Source organism: Oncorhynchus clarkii, chromosome 4, assembly GCF_045791955.1.
Source record: "Oncorhynchus clarkii lewisi isolate Uvic-CL-2024 chromosome 4, UVic_Ocla_1.0, whole genome shotgun sequence".
NCBI classification, from domain to species: Eukaryota; Metazoa; Chordata; class Actinopteri; order Salmoniformes; family Salmonidae; genus Oncorhynchus; species Oncorhynchus clarkii.
Genome location: NC_092150.1, coordinates 6,786,711 through 6,805,871, shown reverse-complemented (window position 1 = coordinate 6,805,871; position 19,161 = coordinate 6,786,711). Strand labels below are relative to the sequence as shown.

Genomic DNA, 19,161 nt, shown 5'->3' with positions numbered 1-19,161 from the left:
ATTAACAGACAATCCTCACCTATCACTCTAACCTTCTTGCCCTTTGTGCTGTTGTCTTGTGCTCAATAATGTTTGTACCATGTTTTGTGCTGCTACCATGTTGTGCTGCTGCCATGTTGTGTTGCTACCATGTTGTTGCCACGTTGTGTCGCTAACACGCTGTGTTTTCATGTGTTGCTGCCATGCTATGTTGTTGTCTTATAGGTCTCTCTTTATGTAGTGTTGTGGTGTCTCTCTTTATGTAGTGTTGTGGTGTCTCTCTTTATGTAGTGTTGTGGTGTCTCTCTTTATGTAGTGTTGTGGTGTCTCTCTTTATGTAGTGTTGTGGAGTCTCTATGTAGTGTTGTGGTGTCTCTCTTTATGTAGTGTTGTGGTGTCTCTCTTTATGTAGTGTTGTGGTGTCTCTCTTTATGTAGTGTTGTGGAGTCTCTATGTAGTGTTGTGGTGTCTCTCTTTATGTAGTGTTGTGGTGTCTCTCTTTATGTAGTGTTGTGGTGTCTCTCTTTATGTAGTGTTGTGGTGTCTCTCTTTATGTAGTGTTGTGGTGTCTCTCTTTATGTAGTGTTGTGGTGTCTCTCTTTATGTAGTGTTGTGGTGTCTCTCTTTATGTAGTGTTGTGGTGTCTCTCTTTATGTAGTGTTGTGGTGTCTCTCTTTATGTAGTGTTGTGGTGTCTCTCTTTATGTAGTGTTGTGGAGTCTCTATGTAGTGTTGTGGTGTCTCTCTTTATGTAGTGTTGTGGTGTCTCTCTTTATGTAGTGTTGTGGTGTCTCTCTTGTCGTGATGTATGCTTTGTCCTATATATATATATATATATTTTTTTTTTTTAATCCTAGCCCTCATCTCCACAGGAGGCTTTTTGGTAGGCCGTCATTGTAAATACAAAATTGTTCTTAACTGACTTGCCTAGTTAAATAAAGGTTAAAATATGTATTATGTCATGCTTTATGTTTTGTATACACCCCAGGAAGACCCCTAACAACATACTACATACTAAAGCATCAAGGGGGCTGTTCTTCTTCTTGAGACAACGTGTAGACACGCACTTAGCCGATGTGTCAGGGGTGGGGCCCTGGAGTGCATCCAAGCGTTCTGATTGGTTGAAATGTGTGGATGATTGACAGACCTGAAGGGCTTTTTTTAACCAATTGCAGATATGCCAGGGGTCTATTGAAATAATCCCATTGGACTAGAGACCCTCGAATGATCGGTTTGGTATTGTATAGTGAACGAGCGGGTGAATGACTGATTGAGCTATAGGGCGTTATGGAACGAGAGATAGGCCTACCTTTAATGGCCGACTGATGATTTGATTGGATAAATGACGAGACTGGTGATCAGAATGAAGTTCATGTATTTTTATGAATAAGAAGGAACGAGCAGTCAAGAACGTGAGGATTGGACATCTGGGAATATTGGTGAGTGCGTCTATTCTATTCATTCTGTATTCGAATCATCATTGTATAATTGCGTTCTATTGTTGATAGTAATATAGCCTTATTTAATGTAATGCAATCTAGGTATTTCTTTTAGGGCTGACACACCAATAGACTACTCGATTTTATAATTTGATAGTCTACATGTCTATCATTATATACAGACATTAAAATTAAACACTCAATGGTTTGTACTGTGTCATATAAAACTCGGCAAACATGTGCGGAACGGAAGAGGAGTCCATACCCAAACAATGGCGCATCTCTGTTTTCTTTAATTTATTGATGAGAACATTCCAATGCTCTTTGTCTCTATTCTAATAAAGTGTTACAAATAAACATCGCGGTAAATTGCATCGATGCTTAACATATTAGAATAGAAACTCCACACAGAATGCTCAGATATTAGTCATTCGATATTTTGACCAAATTTAATTGAGAACATCTCTCTACCCTCTGGCAGAATAATCGCAGGTTAGCGTTTTTTTTTGTTGTTGTCATGACTCATGTTCTGGAGGCAGCTCTGCAGGATGGTCACTAGCTGGCACAGCACAAAGGCATCAAATATAACCCTAACCTTAACCACATTGAGAATCCTAACCTTAAATGAAGACCAAAAAGTGCATTTTTGTTTTCATTATTTTTTACAATATAGCCTATTTTCACTTACTTTGCAGCTGGCCCATCAAACAGAAATCTCCCAGTTCTGCCTCTAGGACAAGACTCATCCCAATAAACATCAAACTGTAGAAGAGTCACACCATTTCACCATGTAGGTGTGACTTGACTCAGATAGCATGATCTGATTCTGATTCCATTCCCTGACTTCCTCTCTGTACGTTGCATTTGACTGGTCCTCAGTGTGTTTCAGTTGGACGGACTGGACAGAGTGCAGCCGACACAGCGACGGTGTGAGTGGAGCAGAGAGAACCGAGGATGGGGGGCGGAGGTCAACAGACGGAGTCAAGCGAGCCGGTCAAGGGTGACGGGGTTGGGCCCGATGAAGGGCGAGGTGGCAGTGCAGTCTACACCTGGGAAGAGGTCCAGAAGCACTGCCACAGAAGCGACAAGTGGTTGGTCATCGACAGGAAGGTCTATAATATTACCCAGTGGGCGAAGAGACACCCAGGGGGCATCAGGGTCATCAGTCACTTTGCTGGAGAAGATGCCACGGTCAGTAGCTTAACTATGGAAGTTGTTGGTCAAATGTTCTCAAGTTATTCCAATGTGACTGTTGATCTTCATCCAGGCCTATGCACATGTTTAATGTTGTAAATTTAGACACGTTTAGTAGCCTGTCATTGTATGACATGTCCAGGGCCGGATTAAGAAATCACAGCTCTGACTGACAAACTGAGATCAATCTGGTCTTGAATTCAAACAAACAATAGCCCAGGCCCATGAAGCATCTTACAGATTGTACAATATTTGGAGGATACTGTATATATATATAAGCTTGTGGAAGGCTACCTGAAACATTTGACCCAAGTTAAACAATTTAAAGACAATGCTACCAAATACTAATTGAGTGTATGTAAACTTCAGCTATTATTTATTTCATCACATTCCCAGTGGGTCAGAAGTTTACATACACTCAATTAGTATTTGGTAGCATTGCCTTTAAATTGTTTAACTTGGGTCAAATGTTTCAGGTAGCCTTCCACAAGCTTCCCACAATAAGCTGGGTGAATTTTGGCCCATTCCTCCTGGCAGAGCTGGTGTAACTGAGTCAGGTTTATAGGCCTCCTTGCTCGCACATGCTTTTTCAGTTTTGCCCACAAATTTTCAATAGGATTGATGTCAGGGCTTTGTGATGGCCACTCCAATACCGCACCTGCTCGCCTGTTCAGCATCACTACTCTGGACGGCTCTGACTTAGAATACCTGGACAACTACAAATACCTAGGTGTCTGGTTAGACTGTAAACTCTCCTTCCAGACTCACACTAAGCATCTCCAATCCAAAATTAAATCTAGAATCGGCTTCCTATATCGTAACAAAGCATCCTTCACTCATGCTGCCAAACATACCCTCGTAAAACTGACCATCCTACCGATCCTCGACTTCGGTGATGTCATCTATAAAATAGCCTCCAACACTCTACTCAACAAACTGGATGCAGTCTATCACAGTGCCATCCATTTTGTCACCAAAGCCCCATACACTACCCACCATTGCGACCTGTACGCTCTCGTTGGTTGGCCCTCGCTTCATACTCATCGCCAAACCCACTGGCTACAGGTTGTCTACAAGTCTCTGCTAGGTAAAGCCCCGCCTTATCTCAGCTCACTGGTCACCATAGCAGCACCCACTCGTAGCACGCGCTCCAGCAGGTATATCTCACTGGTCACCCCCAAAGCCAATTCCTCCTTTGGTTGTCTTTCCTTCCAGTTCTCTGCTGCCAATGACTGGAACGAACTGCAAAAATCACTGAAGCTGGAGACTCATATCTCCCTCGCTAGCTTTAAGCACCAGCTGTCTGAGCCGCTCAGATCACTGCACCTGTACATAGCCCATTTGTAAACAGCCCATCTATCTACCTCATCCACATACTGTATTTAGTTATTTATTTATCTTGCTCCTTTGCTCCCCAGTATCTCTACTTGCACTTTCATCTTCTGCATACATCTACCATTCCAGTGTTTAATTGCTATATTGTAATTACTTTGCCAACATGGCCTATTTATTGCCTTAACTCCCTTATCTTACCTCATTTGCACTCACTGTATATAGACTTTTTGTTTTATTTTGTTCAACTGTATTATTGACTGTGTTTTGTTTATTCCATGTGTAACTCTGTGTTGTATGTGTCGAATTGCTATGCTTTATCTTGGCCAGGTCGCAGTTGCAAATGAGAACTTGTTCTCAACTTGTTCTCAACTAGTCTACCTAGTTAAATAAAGGTGAAATATATATATATATTTTTAAATTGCCGTCAATTAGTCTAACAGTAGCTTCTAAAGCCATGACATCATTTTCTAGAATTTTCCAAGCTGTTTAAAGGCACAGTCAACTTCTGACCCACTGCAATTGTGATACAGTGAATTATAATGAAATAATCTGTAAACAATTGTTGGAAAAATGACTTGTGTCGTGCACAAAATAGATGTTCTAACCGACTTACCAAAACTATAGTTTATTTACAAGAAATTTGTGGAGTGGTTGAAAAACAAGTTTTAATGACTCCAATTTAAGTGTATGTAAACTTCCGACCTCAACTGTGTGCATATATATATATATATAATCTCTCATAAGCTACAGTAGGCAACCAAGTAAAATGTCCAGTGTCACACTGACTCGCCTAATGATGAAGATGAAGCCATAGGTTACTCACGGTGATGGCCGATGCGCTTCTGGTCGCTTGTTGTCGCAGTAGCCTATCTCAAGATGAGCTATGAAAAACAGTGTTGATGTGAGCAAAAAAAAACTTTGTTTCTATTAGTTCTTCAGACTGTCTAGTCTTCTGTTTTCAGTGAGAGCCATTTGCTTTCCAAACTGTACATTTTTTCCCGCGATTGTATTTTGAAATTGGCAAAAACGCAAACCGATAGCTGCAACCAATCATAGAAATATAATCCATAGATGGCAGTTTCCGGTCAAGTCAGGACTGGCATCCATTGCTAGTGTATCCATGAGTTTAACTGTCAAATTGCCAGGGTAAGAGGTTCCAAGACCTTTCCTATGGATTATATGTCTATGGCCCCAACAAGCTGTATATATGGTGCACATGCTGCCCAAACTGCGGCCTAACCAGACTGTAGGCAACTGCCAAAATAAAGGAAACACTTGCGTTAACGAGGGATGCAAAGTATATGTTATGGTGTGGGGTGCATTTTCCTGGCATGGTTTAGGTCCACTTGTAGAAGCAATGCCAAGGTGCATTGAAGCTGTTCTGGCAGCTCGTGGTGGCCCAACTCACTTTAAGAGACTTTATGTTGGTGTTTCCTTTATTTTGGCAGTTACCTTTATGTGCTTGTGATAAAACTTAATCCAGTTATTTAAAAAAAAAACTGTTGATCCCCTGTGGCGAAATGATGCTCTCTGGTATATTTTGAAATTTGAGAGATTTGATTGGATAAAAAATTATATAAAGAAAAACTTTTTTATTTTATTTAATTTTGTAATTTTTTTTGCCTCTTGGACTCCCTATGGGCTTGGGCCCCTGACAATTTACCAGCCACATTTATTATACTGTTTTATTTGTATTTTTTCTTAATCAGTTACCCAATCAAGGCAGGGCCTCACAAGTTACTCACGTGGGCACTCTACCTTCTCTCCTTCCACCATCTGACGATTAGCAGAGTAGCAGCAGGCTGTCTACACTCAAATCCTCCTGTGGTTGCAGGTTGCAGTGAAGAAAAGACTATATACGAAAGTATTCGGCCCCCTTGAACTTTGCGACCTTTTGCCACATTTCAGGCTTCAAACATAAAGATATAAAACTGTATTTTTTGTGAAGAATCAACAACAAGTGGGACACAATCATGAAGTGGAACGACATTTATTGGATATTTCAAACTTTTTTAACAAATCAAAAACTGAAAAATTGGGCGTGCAAAATTATTCAGCCCCCTTAAGTTAATACTTTGTAGCGCCACCTTTTGCTGCGATTATAGCTGTAAGTCGCTTGGGGTATGTCTCTATTAGTTTTGCACATCGAGAGACTGACATTTTTTCCCATTCCTCCTTGCAAAACAGCTCGAGCTCAGTGAGGTTGGATGGAGAGCATTTGTGAACAGCAGTTTTCAGTTCTTTCCACAGATTCTCGATTGGATTCAGGTCTGGACTTTGACTTGGCCATTCTAACACCTGGATATGTTTATTTTTGAACCATTCCATTGTAGATTTTGCTTTATGTTTTGCATCATTGTCTTGTTGGAAGACAAATCTCCGTCCCAGTCTCAGGTCTTTTGCAGACTTCATCAGGTTTTCTTCCAGAATGGTCCTGTATTTGGCTCCATCCATCTTCCCATCAATTTTAACCATCTTCCCTGTCCCTGCTGAAGAAAAGCAGGCCCAAACCATGATGCTGCCACCACCATGTTTGACAGTGGGGATGGTGTGTTCAGCTGTGTTGCTTTTACGCCAAACATAACGTTTTGCATTGTCGCAAGGTTTCATCTGACCAGAGCACCTTCTTCCACATGTTTGGTGTGTCTCCCAGGTGGCTTGTGGCAAACTTTAAACAACACTTTTTATGGATATCTTTAAGAAATGGCTTTCTTCTTGCCACTCTTCTATAAAGGCCAGATTTGTGCAATATACGTTGTTGTCCTGTATATGTTGTCCTATGGACAGAGTCTCCCACCTCAGCTGTAGATCTCTGCAGTTCATCCAGAGTGATCATGGGCCTCTTGGCTGCATCTCTGATCAGTCTTCTCCTTGTATGAGCTGAAAGTTTAGAGGGACGGCCAGGTCTTGGTAGATTTGCAGTGGTCTGATACTCCTTCCATTTCAATATTATTGCTTGCACAGTGCTCCTTGGGATGTTTAAAGCTTGGGAAATCTTTTTGCGTCCAAATCCGGCTTTAAACTTCTTCACAACAGTATCTCGGACCTGCCTGGTGTGTTCCTTGTTCTTCGTGATGCTCTCTGTGCTTTTAACGGACCTCTGAGACTATCACAGTGCAGGTGCATTTATACGGAGACTTGATTACACACAGGTGGATTGTATTTATCATCATTAGTCATTTAGGTCAACATTGGATCATTCAGAGATCCTCACTGAACTTCTGGAGAGAGTTTGCTGCACTGAAAGTAAAGGGGCTGAAAAATTTTGCACGCCCAATTTTTCAGTTTTTGATTTGTTAAAAAAGTTTGAAATATCCAATAAATGTCATTCCACTTCATGATTGTGTCCCACTTGTTGTTGATTCTTCACAAAAAAATACAGTTTTATATCTTTATGTTTGAAGCCTGAAATGTGGCAAAAGGTCGCAAAGTTCAAGGGGGCCGAATACTTTCGCAAGGCACTATATATATATATATATATATATTTTTTAAATTGCTTCCTCTTGGGTCCACCACTATGGGCCTGGGCCCAGTAAACCCCTGTTAGTACATTGTGACTGTATTACATATTAGACTTGTTGTTAGGGGATTGTACATTGTTGAATCCTAAAATCGTGATCACCTCTTAACTAATCTCATTAATCTATATCTCTGATTTGTAGGATGCATTTGTCGCATTCCATCCCGATCCTAATTTTGTCAGGAAGTTTCTGAAGCCGTTGCTGATTGGAGAGCTGGCAACGACAGAGCCCAGCCAGGACCATGGGAAAAACGTGAGGAGGCCCATCTTTATCTCTCTCCCTCTATAGCATCACACCCATAACATACATCATTGTAGGCTACATAATGAAACATAATGTGAAGCCTACAGCATCTCTCCCTCTGACATAGCATCACTCCCACTCTAGCATACTGTAGGTTTAGGTAGGGACCCGGGGACCAACGTGAGGCCTGTCTTTCTCTGGCTGATAGGGAATTACATGCTTCTCAGACTGAATGCTGTGCAGAATGATACTTTCTACAATGTGTCAGAGTGTGGTAAGAGCAGGTGTGATGTCTAAATATCTCCATCCACAATATTTACCTCCCAGAAATGTAGTCTGTCATCTACTATAACTAGGGCACATTATACCAGCCTGTCTATGTGCCCAGATGCCCCTATAACTAGGGCACATTATACCAGCCTGTCTATGTGCCCAGATGCCCCTATAACTAGATCACATTATACCAGCCTGTCTATATGCCCAGATGTCCCTATAACTAGGGCACATTATACCAGCCTGTCTATATGCCCAGATGTCCCTATAACTAGATCACATTATACCAGCCTGTCTATATGCCCAGATGTCCCTATAACTAGGGCACATTATACCAGTCTGTCTATGTGCCCAGATATCCCACTGCCTGCTGTCTGTTTACCTATTCAGGAGTCTTACATCTTTCTGTTACTCCTATTTCCTTACTCATCATTTCTTCTTCTCTTCAGGTTTCTCTTCTCAATTTACACTGTCCTCATCCCCCTCCTGTCCTCCTCCTCCACTCCCTCAATTCATCATCCCTTTCAACATCATCCATCCACTTGGCTCTATCACAGTTTGTCTTTCTGCTATCTCCTCGCCTCCTGAAATCAAGGACAGATTAATTGCGATAGACTTCATACGTCTGTATTGATTATTGATCACCTCTAACCCATACAGGCAGTACTGGTGCAGGACTTCCAGGCCCTGCGCGACCGTGTGGAGAGGGAGGGTCTCCTCCGTGCCCGCCCCCTGTTCTTCAGCCTCTACCTGGGCCACATCCTGCTACTAGAGGCCCTGGCTTTGGGCCTGCTCTGGGTCTGGGGGACCAGCTGGAGCCTCACACTGCTCTGTTCCCTCATGCTGGCCACATCTCAGGTACCATTACACTATTATTAGGGAGTACAAGAAGATATTTGACAGGCATAGGGATCTAAGGTTATGGTTAGGTTTAGGATTAAGGTTAGAATTAGAGGATTAGGTTCGGGTTAGGATTAAGTTTAGGGGTGGTGAGGTTAGGTTATGGTGAGGGTTTATGTTAGCCATAGGGTTACCAAACCACCTTTCAGACACCGTTCAAAATCTGCCTTTCTTTTTCCCTCTCAGTCCCAGGCTGGCTGGCTGCAGCATGACTACGGCCACCTGTCAGTCTGCAAGACATCCAGCTGGAATCACGTACTGCACAAGTTTGTCATTGGACACCTAAAGGTAGGCTGCTGGACAATGGCTGGACATTTGACAATACTGTTTCTTTAGGCTGATCTTCTGCTACTCTTTGGTTAAGTTAACCGGACACAGTTTAAACCTAGTTCTAGACTGAAAACCATTCCCAATGGATAATCAGCTTTGAAAGTACATTTTACTCTAGGACTAGGTTTAATCTGTGTTTTCACTTTCCTACATTCACCAGAGCAGTGTTACATTTCAAAGTTCACTGTTATACATTAGCCTTATTTCGTGTAGTGTCCAACAGTTGTAAGTTACAGTAAGTGTAATTGTGTGTACCATTAATAAGTAACAGTAGCTGTGTGTTTCCAGGGTGCCTCTGCTAACTGGTGGAACCATCGTCACTTCCAGCACCACGCTAAGCCCAACGTGTTTAGTAAAGATCCTGATGTCAACTCACTGCATGTCTTTGTCCTGGGAGACAAACAGCCTGTAGAGGTAGTTATCACTATAATATATTTCTGTATGTGATCCTTGCAGGAACCAACAACCTTAGTGCTTTATGACCCATCTGACTTCATGTCATATTTGCATAATAATCTAAATATTCATGAAATATTCAAATATCCATGTAATAGCTCATTAATTTAATGTAATATTCATGAAATAACCATGTAGTATTTAAATATCCATGTAATAGTTCATTAATTTAATGTCATATTCATGAAATATCCATGTAATAGCTCATTAATTTAATGTAATATTCATGAAATAACCATGTAATAGCTCATTAATTTAATGTCATATTCATGAAATAACCATGTAATAGTTCATTAATTTAATGTAATATTCATGAAATATCCATGTAATAGCTCATTAATTTAATGTAATATTCATGAAATATCCATGTAATAGCTCATTAATTTAATGTCATATTCATGAAATAACCATGTAATAATGTCCATGTAACCGTTTGTCTCAGTCGTGTTAAAACGGTATTAGTGTTTCTGTGTAAGATCCATCTGACTCCTCGTCTCTGTCTATTGCAGTATGGTATAAAGAAGTTGAAGTACATGCCCTACCATCACCAACACCAGTACTTCTTCCTCAGTAAGTTGCTGAACACGTTTCATGGATTTCTGTATAGAATCACATCAACTTCCATTGAACACATAAAAGCAATACCAATATTATCCTTCTGTGTTTCAGTTGGACCTCCACTAGTTATTCCAGTGTTTTTCACCATCCAGATATTCCAGACCATGTTTTCACAACGGAACTGGGTGGTGAGATATCATACCAATTAAATTTAGACGAGAGAGAGAGAGAGAGAGAGAGAGAGAGAGAGAGAGAGAGAGAGAGAGAGAGAGAGAGAGAGAGAGAGAGAGAGAGAGAGAGAGAGAGAGAGAGAGAGAGAGAGAGAGAGAGAGAGAGAGAGAGAGAGAGAGAGAGAGAGAGAGAGAGAGAGAGAGAGAGAGAGAGAGAGAGAGAGAGAGAGAGAGAGAGAGAGAGAGAGAGAGAGAGAGAGAGAGAGAGAGAGAGAGAGAGAGAGAGAGAGCACACACCTGGGGGCACTAAATCCTTGTTTGTTGCGCACTAAAGCTAGACTGTACCATCAGAAATGTCTAGCTTCCTAATCAACAGTGATAATTGTTGCTTTGCTAGGAACCCCAGACGTGGTCATGTCTGTCCGTAATACCAATCTTTGTCTCCTGTGAAGGATCTGGCGTGGGCGATGACTTTCTACCTTCGCTTCTTCTGCTGTTACTATCCCTTCTTTGGTTTCTTTGGCTCAGTAGCATTGATCAGCTTCGTCAGGTAAAGTATGAACTGAGAGGGAGCTCAAAGATGAACTCATTCATTCGTTGTATTCAAACTATCTACAGTATTAGAAAACAACACAATGCTGTGCTTGATGTAATAATGTAATATAATATTGTGGCTGAATAATTATATTGTACTGTATATATAGGTTTTTGGAAAGCCACTGGTTTGTATGGGTGACCCAGATGAATCATCTTCCTATGGAGATAGATCACGAGAGACACCAGGACTGGCTCACCATGCAGGTAACATTACTAGACAACTGGGTCTTGTCTTGGAATAGGAGGACTGATCTAGGATCAGCCCCCCCCCCCTGTCCATACATTCCTATTCATTATCATCTTAAAATATTAAACTGATCCTAGAACAGCACTCCTACACTGAATCTTAGTGAATACAGGCCCTGGTGTGTTTTTTTGGGTTGTGCCATCTGCATTTGTATTTATTATGGATCCCCATTAGTTCCTGCCAAGGCAGCAGCTACTCTTCCTGGGGTTTATTATGGAACCCCATTAGTTCCTGCCAAAGCAGCAGCTACTCTTCCTGCCAAAGCAGCAGCTACTCTTCCTGGGGTTTATTATGGATCCCCATCCTGCCAAGGCAGCAGCTACTCTTCCTGAACCCCATTAGCCAAAGCAGCAGCTACTCTTCCTGGGGTTTATTATGGATCCCCATTAGTTCCTGCCAAGGCAGCAGCTACTCTTCCTGGGGTTTATTATGGATCCCCATTAGTTCCTGCCAAGGCAGCAGCTACTCTTCCTGGGGTTTATTATGGATCCCCATTAGTTCCTGCCAAGGAAGCAGATACTCTTCTTGGGGTTTATTATGGATCCCCATTAGTTCCTGTCAAGGCAGCAGCTACTCTTCCTGGGGTTTATTATGGATCCCCATTAGTTTCTGCCAAGGTAGCAGCTACTCTTCCTGGGGTTTATTATGGATCCCCATTAGTTCCTGCCAAGGTAGCAGCTACTCTTCCTGGGGTTTATTATGGATCCCCATTAGTTCCTGCCAAGGTAGCATTTAAAATATTACATGACATTATATTTCATAACACTTTACCCAATACATTTAGTGTGTTCCCTCATGCCACATCTATAGTTCTCCAGCAGAGGGAGCTATAACGTGTCTCTTTCTCTGGTCTTAGTTGAGTGCTACTTGCAACATTGAACAGTCAACCTTCAACGACTGGTTCAGTGGACACCTCAACTTTCAGATTGAACACCAGTAGGTGAAACAAATATCCCACCTTACTGTTGTCTGTCAAACAGTATATACTGTATTTATATGGTAATTTATAAAGTCATTCAGATACTAAAGTAGGTTATAGTTTAGGCAGTATTCAGCTTTATTTGATCTTAAATATAACTTAAGTTGTTTGTACTAATGAATTATGAATAGTGTTGAGATACAACATTTATACAATCCTACTCAGAAACGGAGGTTTCTCTGAGAAACTCTGATACCCTTTGCTCTCTCTCTGCCTCTTTCTCTACCCCCACTCTCTCTCTCTGCCTCTCTTTCTCTACCCCCACTCTCTCTCTCTGCCTCTCTTTCTCTACCCCCACTCTCTCTCTCTCTGCCTCTCTTTCTCTACCCCCACTCTCTCTCTCTGCCTCTCTTTCTCTGTCTCTCAGTCTGTTTCCTACCATGCCCCGTCATAACTACCACATGGTGGCTCCTCTGGTTCGTGCTTTGTGTGAGAAACATGGACTTCCCTATCAGGTCAAGACTTTGCAGAAAGCCATCATTGATGTTGTCGGGTAAGTGGTAACATCACATATACCACTACTTATCCACGGGTATGCAATAGTTGCAGACAAATAGCTACTCAGTTTAAAAAAATAAAATATAAACATATTTTAATGAATACTTGTATAGTGCTATTCCTCTGGGAATAGATTGTACATCATAAGGTGATACCTGCTGCTCTCAGTCTCCTATGTGATTTACCTGGTTCTTTAACCACCTCTGTTCTTCTCCAGGTCACTGAAGAAGTCAGGGGATCTGTGGCTGGATGCGTATCTCCATAAATAAATCCCTTCCTGACTCTGGACGGGATTTAAACCATCGCAGATTAACCACCTGCGAACAGAGATAGTTTCCCCAGACGTTTGTGTCGGATGCTGTATTTTGTTGTGACGTAATTGTTTTAATCATTTTTTGGACCCCAGGAAGAGTAGCTGCTGTCTAATGGGGGATCCAAAGCAAAAAATCAGGGTTTATATTAGGGCTTTCAGAGTTAATCAGTTAACTTTTTAAAATTTTAGTGCATACATTTTATTTTTATCGTGATTAATCGCATTGTCTGAAAGTGTTGAATACACTGAAAATATCCAAAACACATCATGTATACAACTAAAATCTATAATGCCATGTAAAAATAAATTGAGGTTAAATTAAAGTTTCCTTTCTCAGTTTACCTAATTTTGCTAACATTTTCTTTAGAAAACTTTTTGGTATGAAAAATCTTAAATTACAGCTCACGTTGAGCAAATTAGCAACTCCTGCTAGTTAACTCGATTTGATAAAAATGTAATTGTTTGATAGCCTTATTAGTTCATGTACATCATTGGTAGGGCTTCTTTTTCTTGTGGTGGGTTTTCTTTTATGGCATTTCAAGCATTATCCACTGGGCTGCTAACCCTAACCTTAACCTTAACCCTAACCCTAACCCTAACCCTAACCCTAACCCTAACCCTAACCCTAACCCTAACCCTATCCACTGGGCTGCTAACCCTAACCCTAACCCTAACCCTAACCCTAACCCTAACCCTAACCTTAACCCTAACCCTAACCCTAACCCTATCCACTGGGCTGCTAACCCTAACCCTAACCCTAACCCTAACCCTAACCCTAACCCTAACCCTAACCCTAACCCTATCCACTGGGCTAACCCTAACCCCCTAACCCTAACCCTAACCCTAACCCTTAACCCTAACCCTAACCCTAACCCTATCCACTGGGCTGCTAACCCTAACCCTAACCCTAACCCTAACCCTAACCCTAACCCTAACCCTAACCCTAACCCCTAACCCTAACCCCTAACCCTAACCCTATCCACTGGGCTGCTAACCCTAACCCCTAACCCTAACCCTAACCCTAACCCTAACCCTAACCCTAACCCTAACCCTATCCACTGGGCTGCTAACCCTAACCCTAACCTTAACCCTAACCCTAACCCTAACCCTATCCACCTAACCCTAACCCTAACCCTAACCCTAACCCTAACCCTATCCACTGGGCTGCTAACCCTAACCCTAACCCTAACCCTAACCCTAACCCTATCCACTGGGCTGCAGGCAGAAACCCCTAGGAAATGCTCTTTAATGGACACAAGCTGTCTCCAATCAATCATTCAATGTCTGGTTGTACGGGAGTGTTTTGGTGTGGGGGGGGGGGGGGGTCTCTTAAACTAGGGGAGGCGCAGCGTACGAAACGGGGAGGCGCAGCGTACGAAACGGGGAGGCGCAGCGTACGAAACGGGGAGGCGCAGCGTACGAAACGGGGAGGCGCAGCGTACGAAACGGGGAGGCGCAGCGTACGAAACGGGGAGGCGCAGCGTACGAAACGGGGAGGCGCAGCGTACGAAACGTAATCGCACTAAGCCTATTAATTTAGCATGGACGACTATTTGTAGATCAGCGATTTAAAAATAATAATAAAAATGTACACCTCACTTTGCTTAAACTGATCCCCTCTAACAGACTCTGTACCTGATCATCGGAGGTTTAGAAAACATTCGGTATTATTAACAACGATTAGAACAGTTAAAAGGGAGAGATTATGAATTCAACAAGAAAATATAAAATGTAAAACCATAATATAGTTTGAAAAAAGAGCGGCGCCAATACACTGGTGGGACGCTTTGGAGATGACAACAATATATTCTGCACAATCTGCAATTTAGCATTTAGATTATAATACGGTAAAACAAGATACACAGCCTTCTGAAAGGAAATAAACACCTTACGCTTTCTCAGAAGAATGCTTCTATGCAAGACATTTTAGCTAGACAGCGGGTGGTGAAGGATATAGAGAAACGGTCTCATCCTTACAGAACAAGAACCTCAACAACATTTCACAAAGTATTTGTTGTCTGTTCTTAACATATGGGTATGATAAGTCTACATTTTCTGATATAAAAATGCCTATTTTCATTTGCTACAGAAATAACCCAACTTCGCTAACTCTATGACCTCAGTATTTGAAGAGAGATGCTTTTCACGGCTTAATAAAGAGCTCAGGTAGGGAGGGTACTAGGGGGCTAACTTAAACAATGTCTAATTGCTGACACGCAAAATAAATGTTTGGAAAACAAATTGGTACGTGGATGAAGGTCATGCTTAGGCAAATAAACTATAAATGGCTACGATTTACACTTTTGTTTGTTATTTCATGGAATGTATTTATACATTTTTGCAAATGTATAAAATATTAAACTGAAATATATTTAAATACAGTACAAAGTTTGGACACACCTACACATTAAAGGGTTCTTCTGCATGATAGAATAATAGTGAAGACATCAAAACTATGAAATAACACACATGGAATCATGTAGTAACCAAAAAAAGTGTTAAGCAAATCATAATATATTTTATATTTGAGATTCTTCAAAGAAGCTACCCTTTGCCTTGATGACAGCTTTGCACACTCTTTGAATTCTCTCAACCAGCTTCATGAGGTTGTCACCTGGAATGCATTTCAATTAACAGGTGTGCCTTATAAGTTTATTTGTGGAATTTATTTCCTTCTTAATGCCAATCAGTTGAGCCAATCAGTTGGTATATAAAAGGCAGAACTATTTGTTAAAATACCAAGTCCATATTATGGCAAAACAGCTCAATTATGCAAAGAGAAATGACAGTCCATCATTACTGTAAGAGATGAAGGTCAGTCAATACAGAACATTTCCAGAACTTTGAAAGTTTCTTCAAGTGCTGTCGCAAAAATCATCAAACGCTATTATGAAACTGGATCTCATGAGGACCACCACAGGAAAGGAGGACCCAGAGTTACCTCTGCTGCAGAGGATAAGCTCATTGAGGCATGAGACCCAGTATTTATTATATATATTTTTTTACCTTTATTTAACTAGGCAGGTCAGTTTAGAACAAATTCTTATTTTCAATGACGGCCTAGGAACAGTGGGTTAACTGCCTGTTCAGGGGCAGAACGACAGATTTTTACCTTGTCAGCTCGGTGATTTGAACTTGCAACCTTGCTAGTCCAATGCTCTAACCACTAGGCTACCCTGCCGCCTCTACACTCTAACCACTAGGCTACCCTGCCGCCTCTACACTCTAACCACTAGGCTACCCTGCCGCCTCTACACTCTAACCACTAGGCTACCCTGCCGCCTCTACACTCTAACCACTAGGCTACCCTGCCACCTCTACACTCTAACCACTAGGCTACCCTGCCGCCTCTACACTCTAACCACTAGGCTACCCTGCCACCTCTACACTCTAACCACTAGGCTACCCTGCCGCCTCTACACTCTAACCACTAGGCTACCTGCCACCTCTACACTCTAACCACTAGGCTACCCTGCCACCTCTACACTCTAACCACTAGGCTACCCTGCCACCTCTACACTCTAACCACTAGGCTACCTGCCACCTCTACACTCTAACCACTAGGCTACCCTGCCGCCTCTACACTCTAACCACTAGGCTACCCTGCCACCTCTACACTCTAACCACTAGGCTACCCTGCCACCTCTACACTCTAACCACTAGGCTACCCTGCCACCTCTACACTCTAACCACTAGGCTACCCTGCCACCTCTACACTCTAACCACTAGGCTACCCTGCCACCTCTACACTCTAACCACTAGGCTACCCTGCCGCCCCGTGAGTATGAGGAAAAGGGTGACTACTTTGTCAAATCTGAAATTTTAAATATATTTTGATTTGTTTAACACTTTTTTTTTTTTTTGTCTTCACTATTATCCTACAATGTAGAAAATAGTACAAATAAAGAAAAACCTTGAATGAGTAAGTGTGTCCAAACTTTTGACTGGTACTGTACGTAGTGCTCTAGTATAGGTATTCGGACACAAGACAGTATGTCCCATTTCTGCTACCACCATTAACCATATCAAACCATATCAATTAACCATATCAATGAACCATATCAAACCAAACCATATCAATTAACCATATCAAACAATATTAATTAACCATATCAATGAACCATATCAAACCATATCAATTAACCATATCAAACCATATCAATTAACCATATCAAACCATATCAATTAACCATATCAAACCATATCAATGAACCATATCAAACCATATCAATTAACCATATCAAACAATATCAATTAACCATATCAATGAACCATATCAAACCATATCAATTAACCATATCAATTAACCATATCAAACCATATCAATTAACCATATCAAACCATATCAATTAACCATATCAATTAACCATATCAATTAACCATATCAAACCATATCAATTAACCATATCAATTAACCATATCAAACCATATCAATGAACCATATCAATGAACCATATCAAACCATATCAAACCATATCAATTAACCATATCAATTAACCATATTAAAAGAGGTTTAAGATTCAAGACCTGAGGATAACAATTGTTTTACAAAGATATTTATTACACAATTGTAATTTTATTGAGTAAATGTTTACAGTAGTTATGCACATGATACAAACTATTCTTTATACATTTTTAATGACATGGTTTTAAAAACAACTAGAAATAGTAATTTTACAACAAGAAAATAAGTAGAAAAATGCACAGACTAGTGTTGAAAATGTAGTCTAGTGTAGCAATACTGTATTATAGCTGTGGGATAGTAGCCTTTAAACAGGAGAAGTATTGACTATAGCCCAGCGGTAGTAGTACCTGGTCCCATATCTGTTTGTACAGTCTTGGTAACTCATGTATTTACATGTAATGGTCAGTGCTAGGTGTGTCTCAGCTGTTGTGATCAAGTGGCCAGTAAAATGTGTGATCCTTCTGGGCAGGGTCAGGCTGTGTTCATCCTCCACCTGTCAGGTCAGTGTGGTTGGCGTTGGTTGTGGTGAGGTCAGTTTGGTCAGTGTTGGTTGTGGTCAGATTATTGATGGTTGTGGTCAGTCCTGGTTATGGTCAGAGGTAAAAGTCAGTGTTGGTTGTGGTCATTCTCCTCCACCGACCAGGTCAGTGGATATGGTCAGTGGTGGCTGGTTGCGGTCAGTGGAGGCTGGTTGTGGTCAGTGGTGGCTGGTTATGATCAGTGGAGGCCGCTTGTGGTCAGTGGTGGCTGGTTGTGGTCAGTGGTGGCTGGTTGTGGTCAGTGGAGGCTGGTTGTGGTCAGTGGAGGCTGGTTGTGGCCAACGGAGGCCGGTTGTGGTCAGTGGTGGCTGGTTATGATCAGTGAAGGCCGGTTGTGGTCAGTGGAGGCCGGCTGTGGTCAGTGGGGGCTGGTTGTGATCAGTGGAGGCTGGTTGTGGTCAGTGGAGGCTGGTGGCTGGTTGTGGTCAGTGGTGGCTGGTTGTGGTTGTGGTCAGTGGTGGCTGGTGACTGGTTGTGGTCAGTGGTGACTGGTTGTGGTCAGTGGTGGCTGGTTGTGGTCAGTGGAGGCTGGTTGTGGTCAGTGGAGGCTGGTTGTGGTCAGTGGAGGCTGGTTCTAGGTCAGTGGTGACTGGTTGTGGTCAGTGGTGGCTGGTTGTGGTCAGTGGAGGCTGGTTTTGGTCAGTGGAGGCTGGTTCTAGGTCAGTGGAGGCTGGTTGTGGTCAGTGGTAACTGGCCGGTTGTGGTCAGTGGCGGCTGGTTGTGGTCAGTGGTGGCTGGTTGTGGTCAGTGGTGGCTGGTTGTGGTCAGTGGTGGCTGGTTGTGGTCAGTGGAGGCTGGTTGTGGTCAGTGGTGGCTGGTTGTGGTCAGTGGTGGCTAGTTGTGGTCAGTGATGGCTAGTTGTGGTCAGTGGAGGCTGGTTGTGGTCAGTGGTGACCGGTTGTGGTCAGTGGTGGCTGGTGACTGGTTGTAGTCAGTGGAGGCTGGTTGTGGTCAGTGGAGGCTGATTGTGGTCAGTGGAGGCTGGTTGTGGTCAGTGGTGACCGGTTGTGGTCAGTGGTGGCTGGTTGTGGTCAGTGGTGCCTGGTTGTGGTCAGTGGTCAGTGGTCAGTGGAGGCTGGTTGTGGTCAGTGGAGGCTGGTTGTGGTCAGTGATAACTGTCTGGTTG

The 19,161-nt window shown here is 42.2% G+C and overlaps 1 protein-coding gene across 4 annotated transcripts; it reads left to right on the top strand.

Moving 5' to 3' along the window:
- The first annotated feature begins 1,216 nt into the window (after positions 1-1,216).
- On the top strand, positions 1,217-15,326 carry LOC139406347 (acyl-CoA Delta-6 desaturase-like). 4 transcript variants are annotated; one of them, XM_071148856.1, is made up of 14 exons: positions 1,256-1,417; positions 2,113-2,207; positions 2,297-2,608; positions 7,609-7,719; positions 8,644-8,841; positions 9,070-9,171; positions 9,502-9,627; positions 10,179-10,239; positions 10,339-10,415; positions 10,850-10,947; positions 11,102-11,198; positions 12,098-12,177; positions 12,588-12,713; positions 12,936-13,449. In XM_071148856.1, the coding sequence occupies exons 3-14, from the start codon at positions 2,372-2,374 to the stop codon at positions 12,985-12,987; spliced, it is 1,365 nt and encodes a 454-aa protein (XP_071004957.1). In that variant the 5' UTR covers positions 1,256-1,417; positions 2,113-2,207; positions 2,297-2,371; the 3' UTR covers positions 12,988-13,449. The 4 variants fall into 4 exon arrangements, with proteins under 4 accessions (XP_071004956.1, XP_071004957.1, XP_071004958.1 ...); XM_071148858.1 differs by having other exon boundaries at positions 1,344-1,417; positions 2,307-2,608; positions 12,936-13,450; XM_071148855.1 differs by lacking the exon at positions 2,113-2,207 and having other exon boundaries at positions 1,217-1,417; positions 12,936-15,326.
- Positions 15,327-19,161: the final 3,835 nt, after the last annotated feature.

Coding starts and splice junctions, on each gene's coding strand:
- LOC139406347 (XM_071148855.1), top strand. CDS start 2,372: ATGGGGGGCGGAGGTCAACAGACGGAGTCAAGCGAGCCGGTCAAGGGT. Junction 2,609..7,608: donor TTGCTGGAGAAGATGCCACG/GTCAGTAGCTTA, acceptor TCTGATTTGTAG/GATGCATTTGTCGCATTCCA. Junction 12,178..12,587: donor AACTTTCAGATTGAACACCA/GTAGGTGAAACA, acceptor TCTGTCTCTCAG/TCTGTTTCCTACCATGCCCC.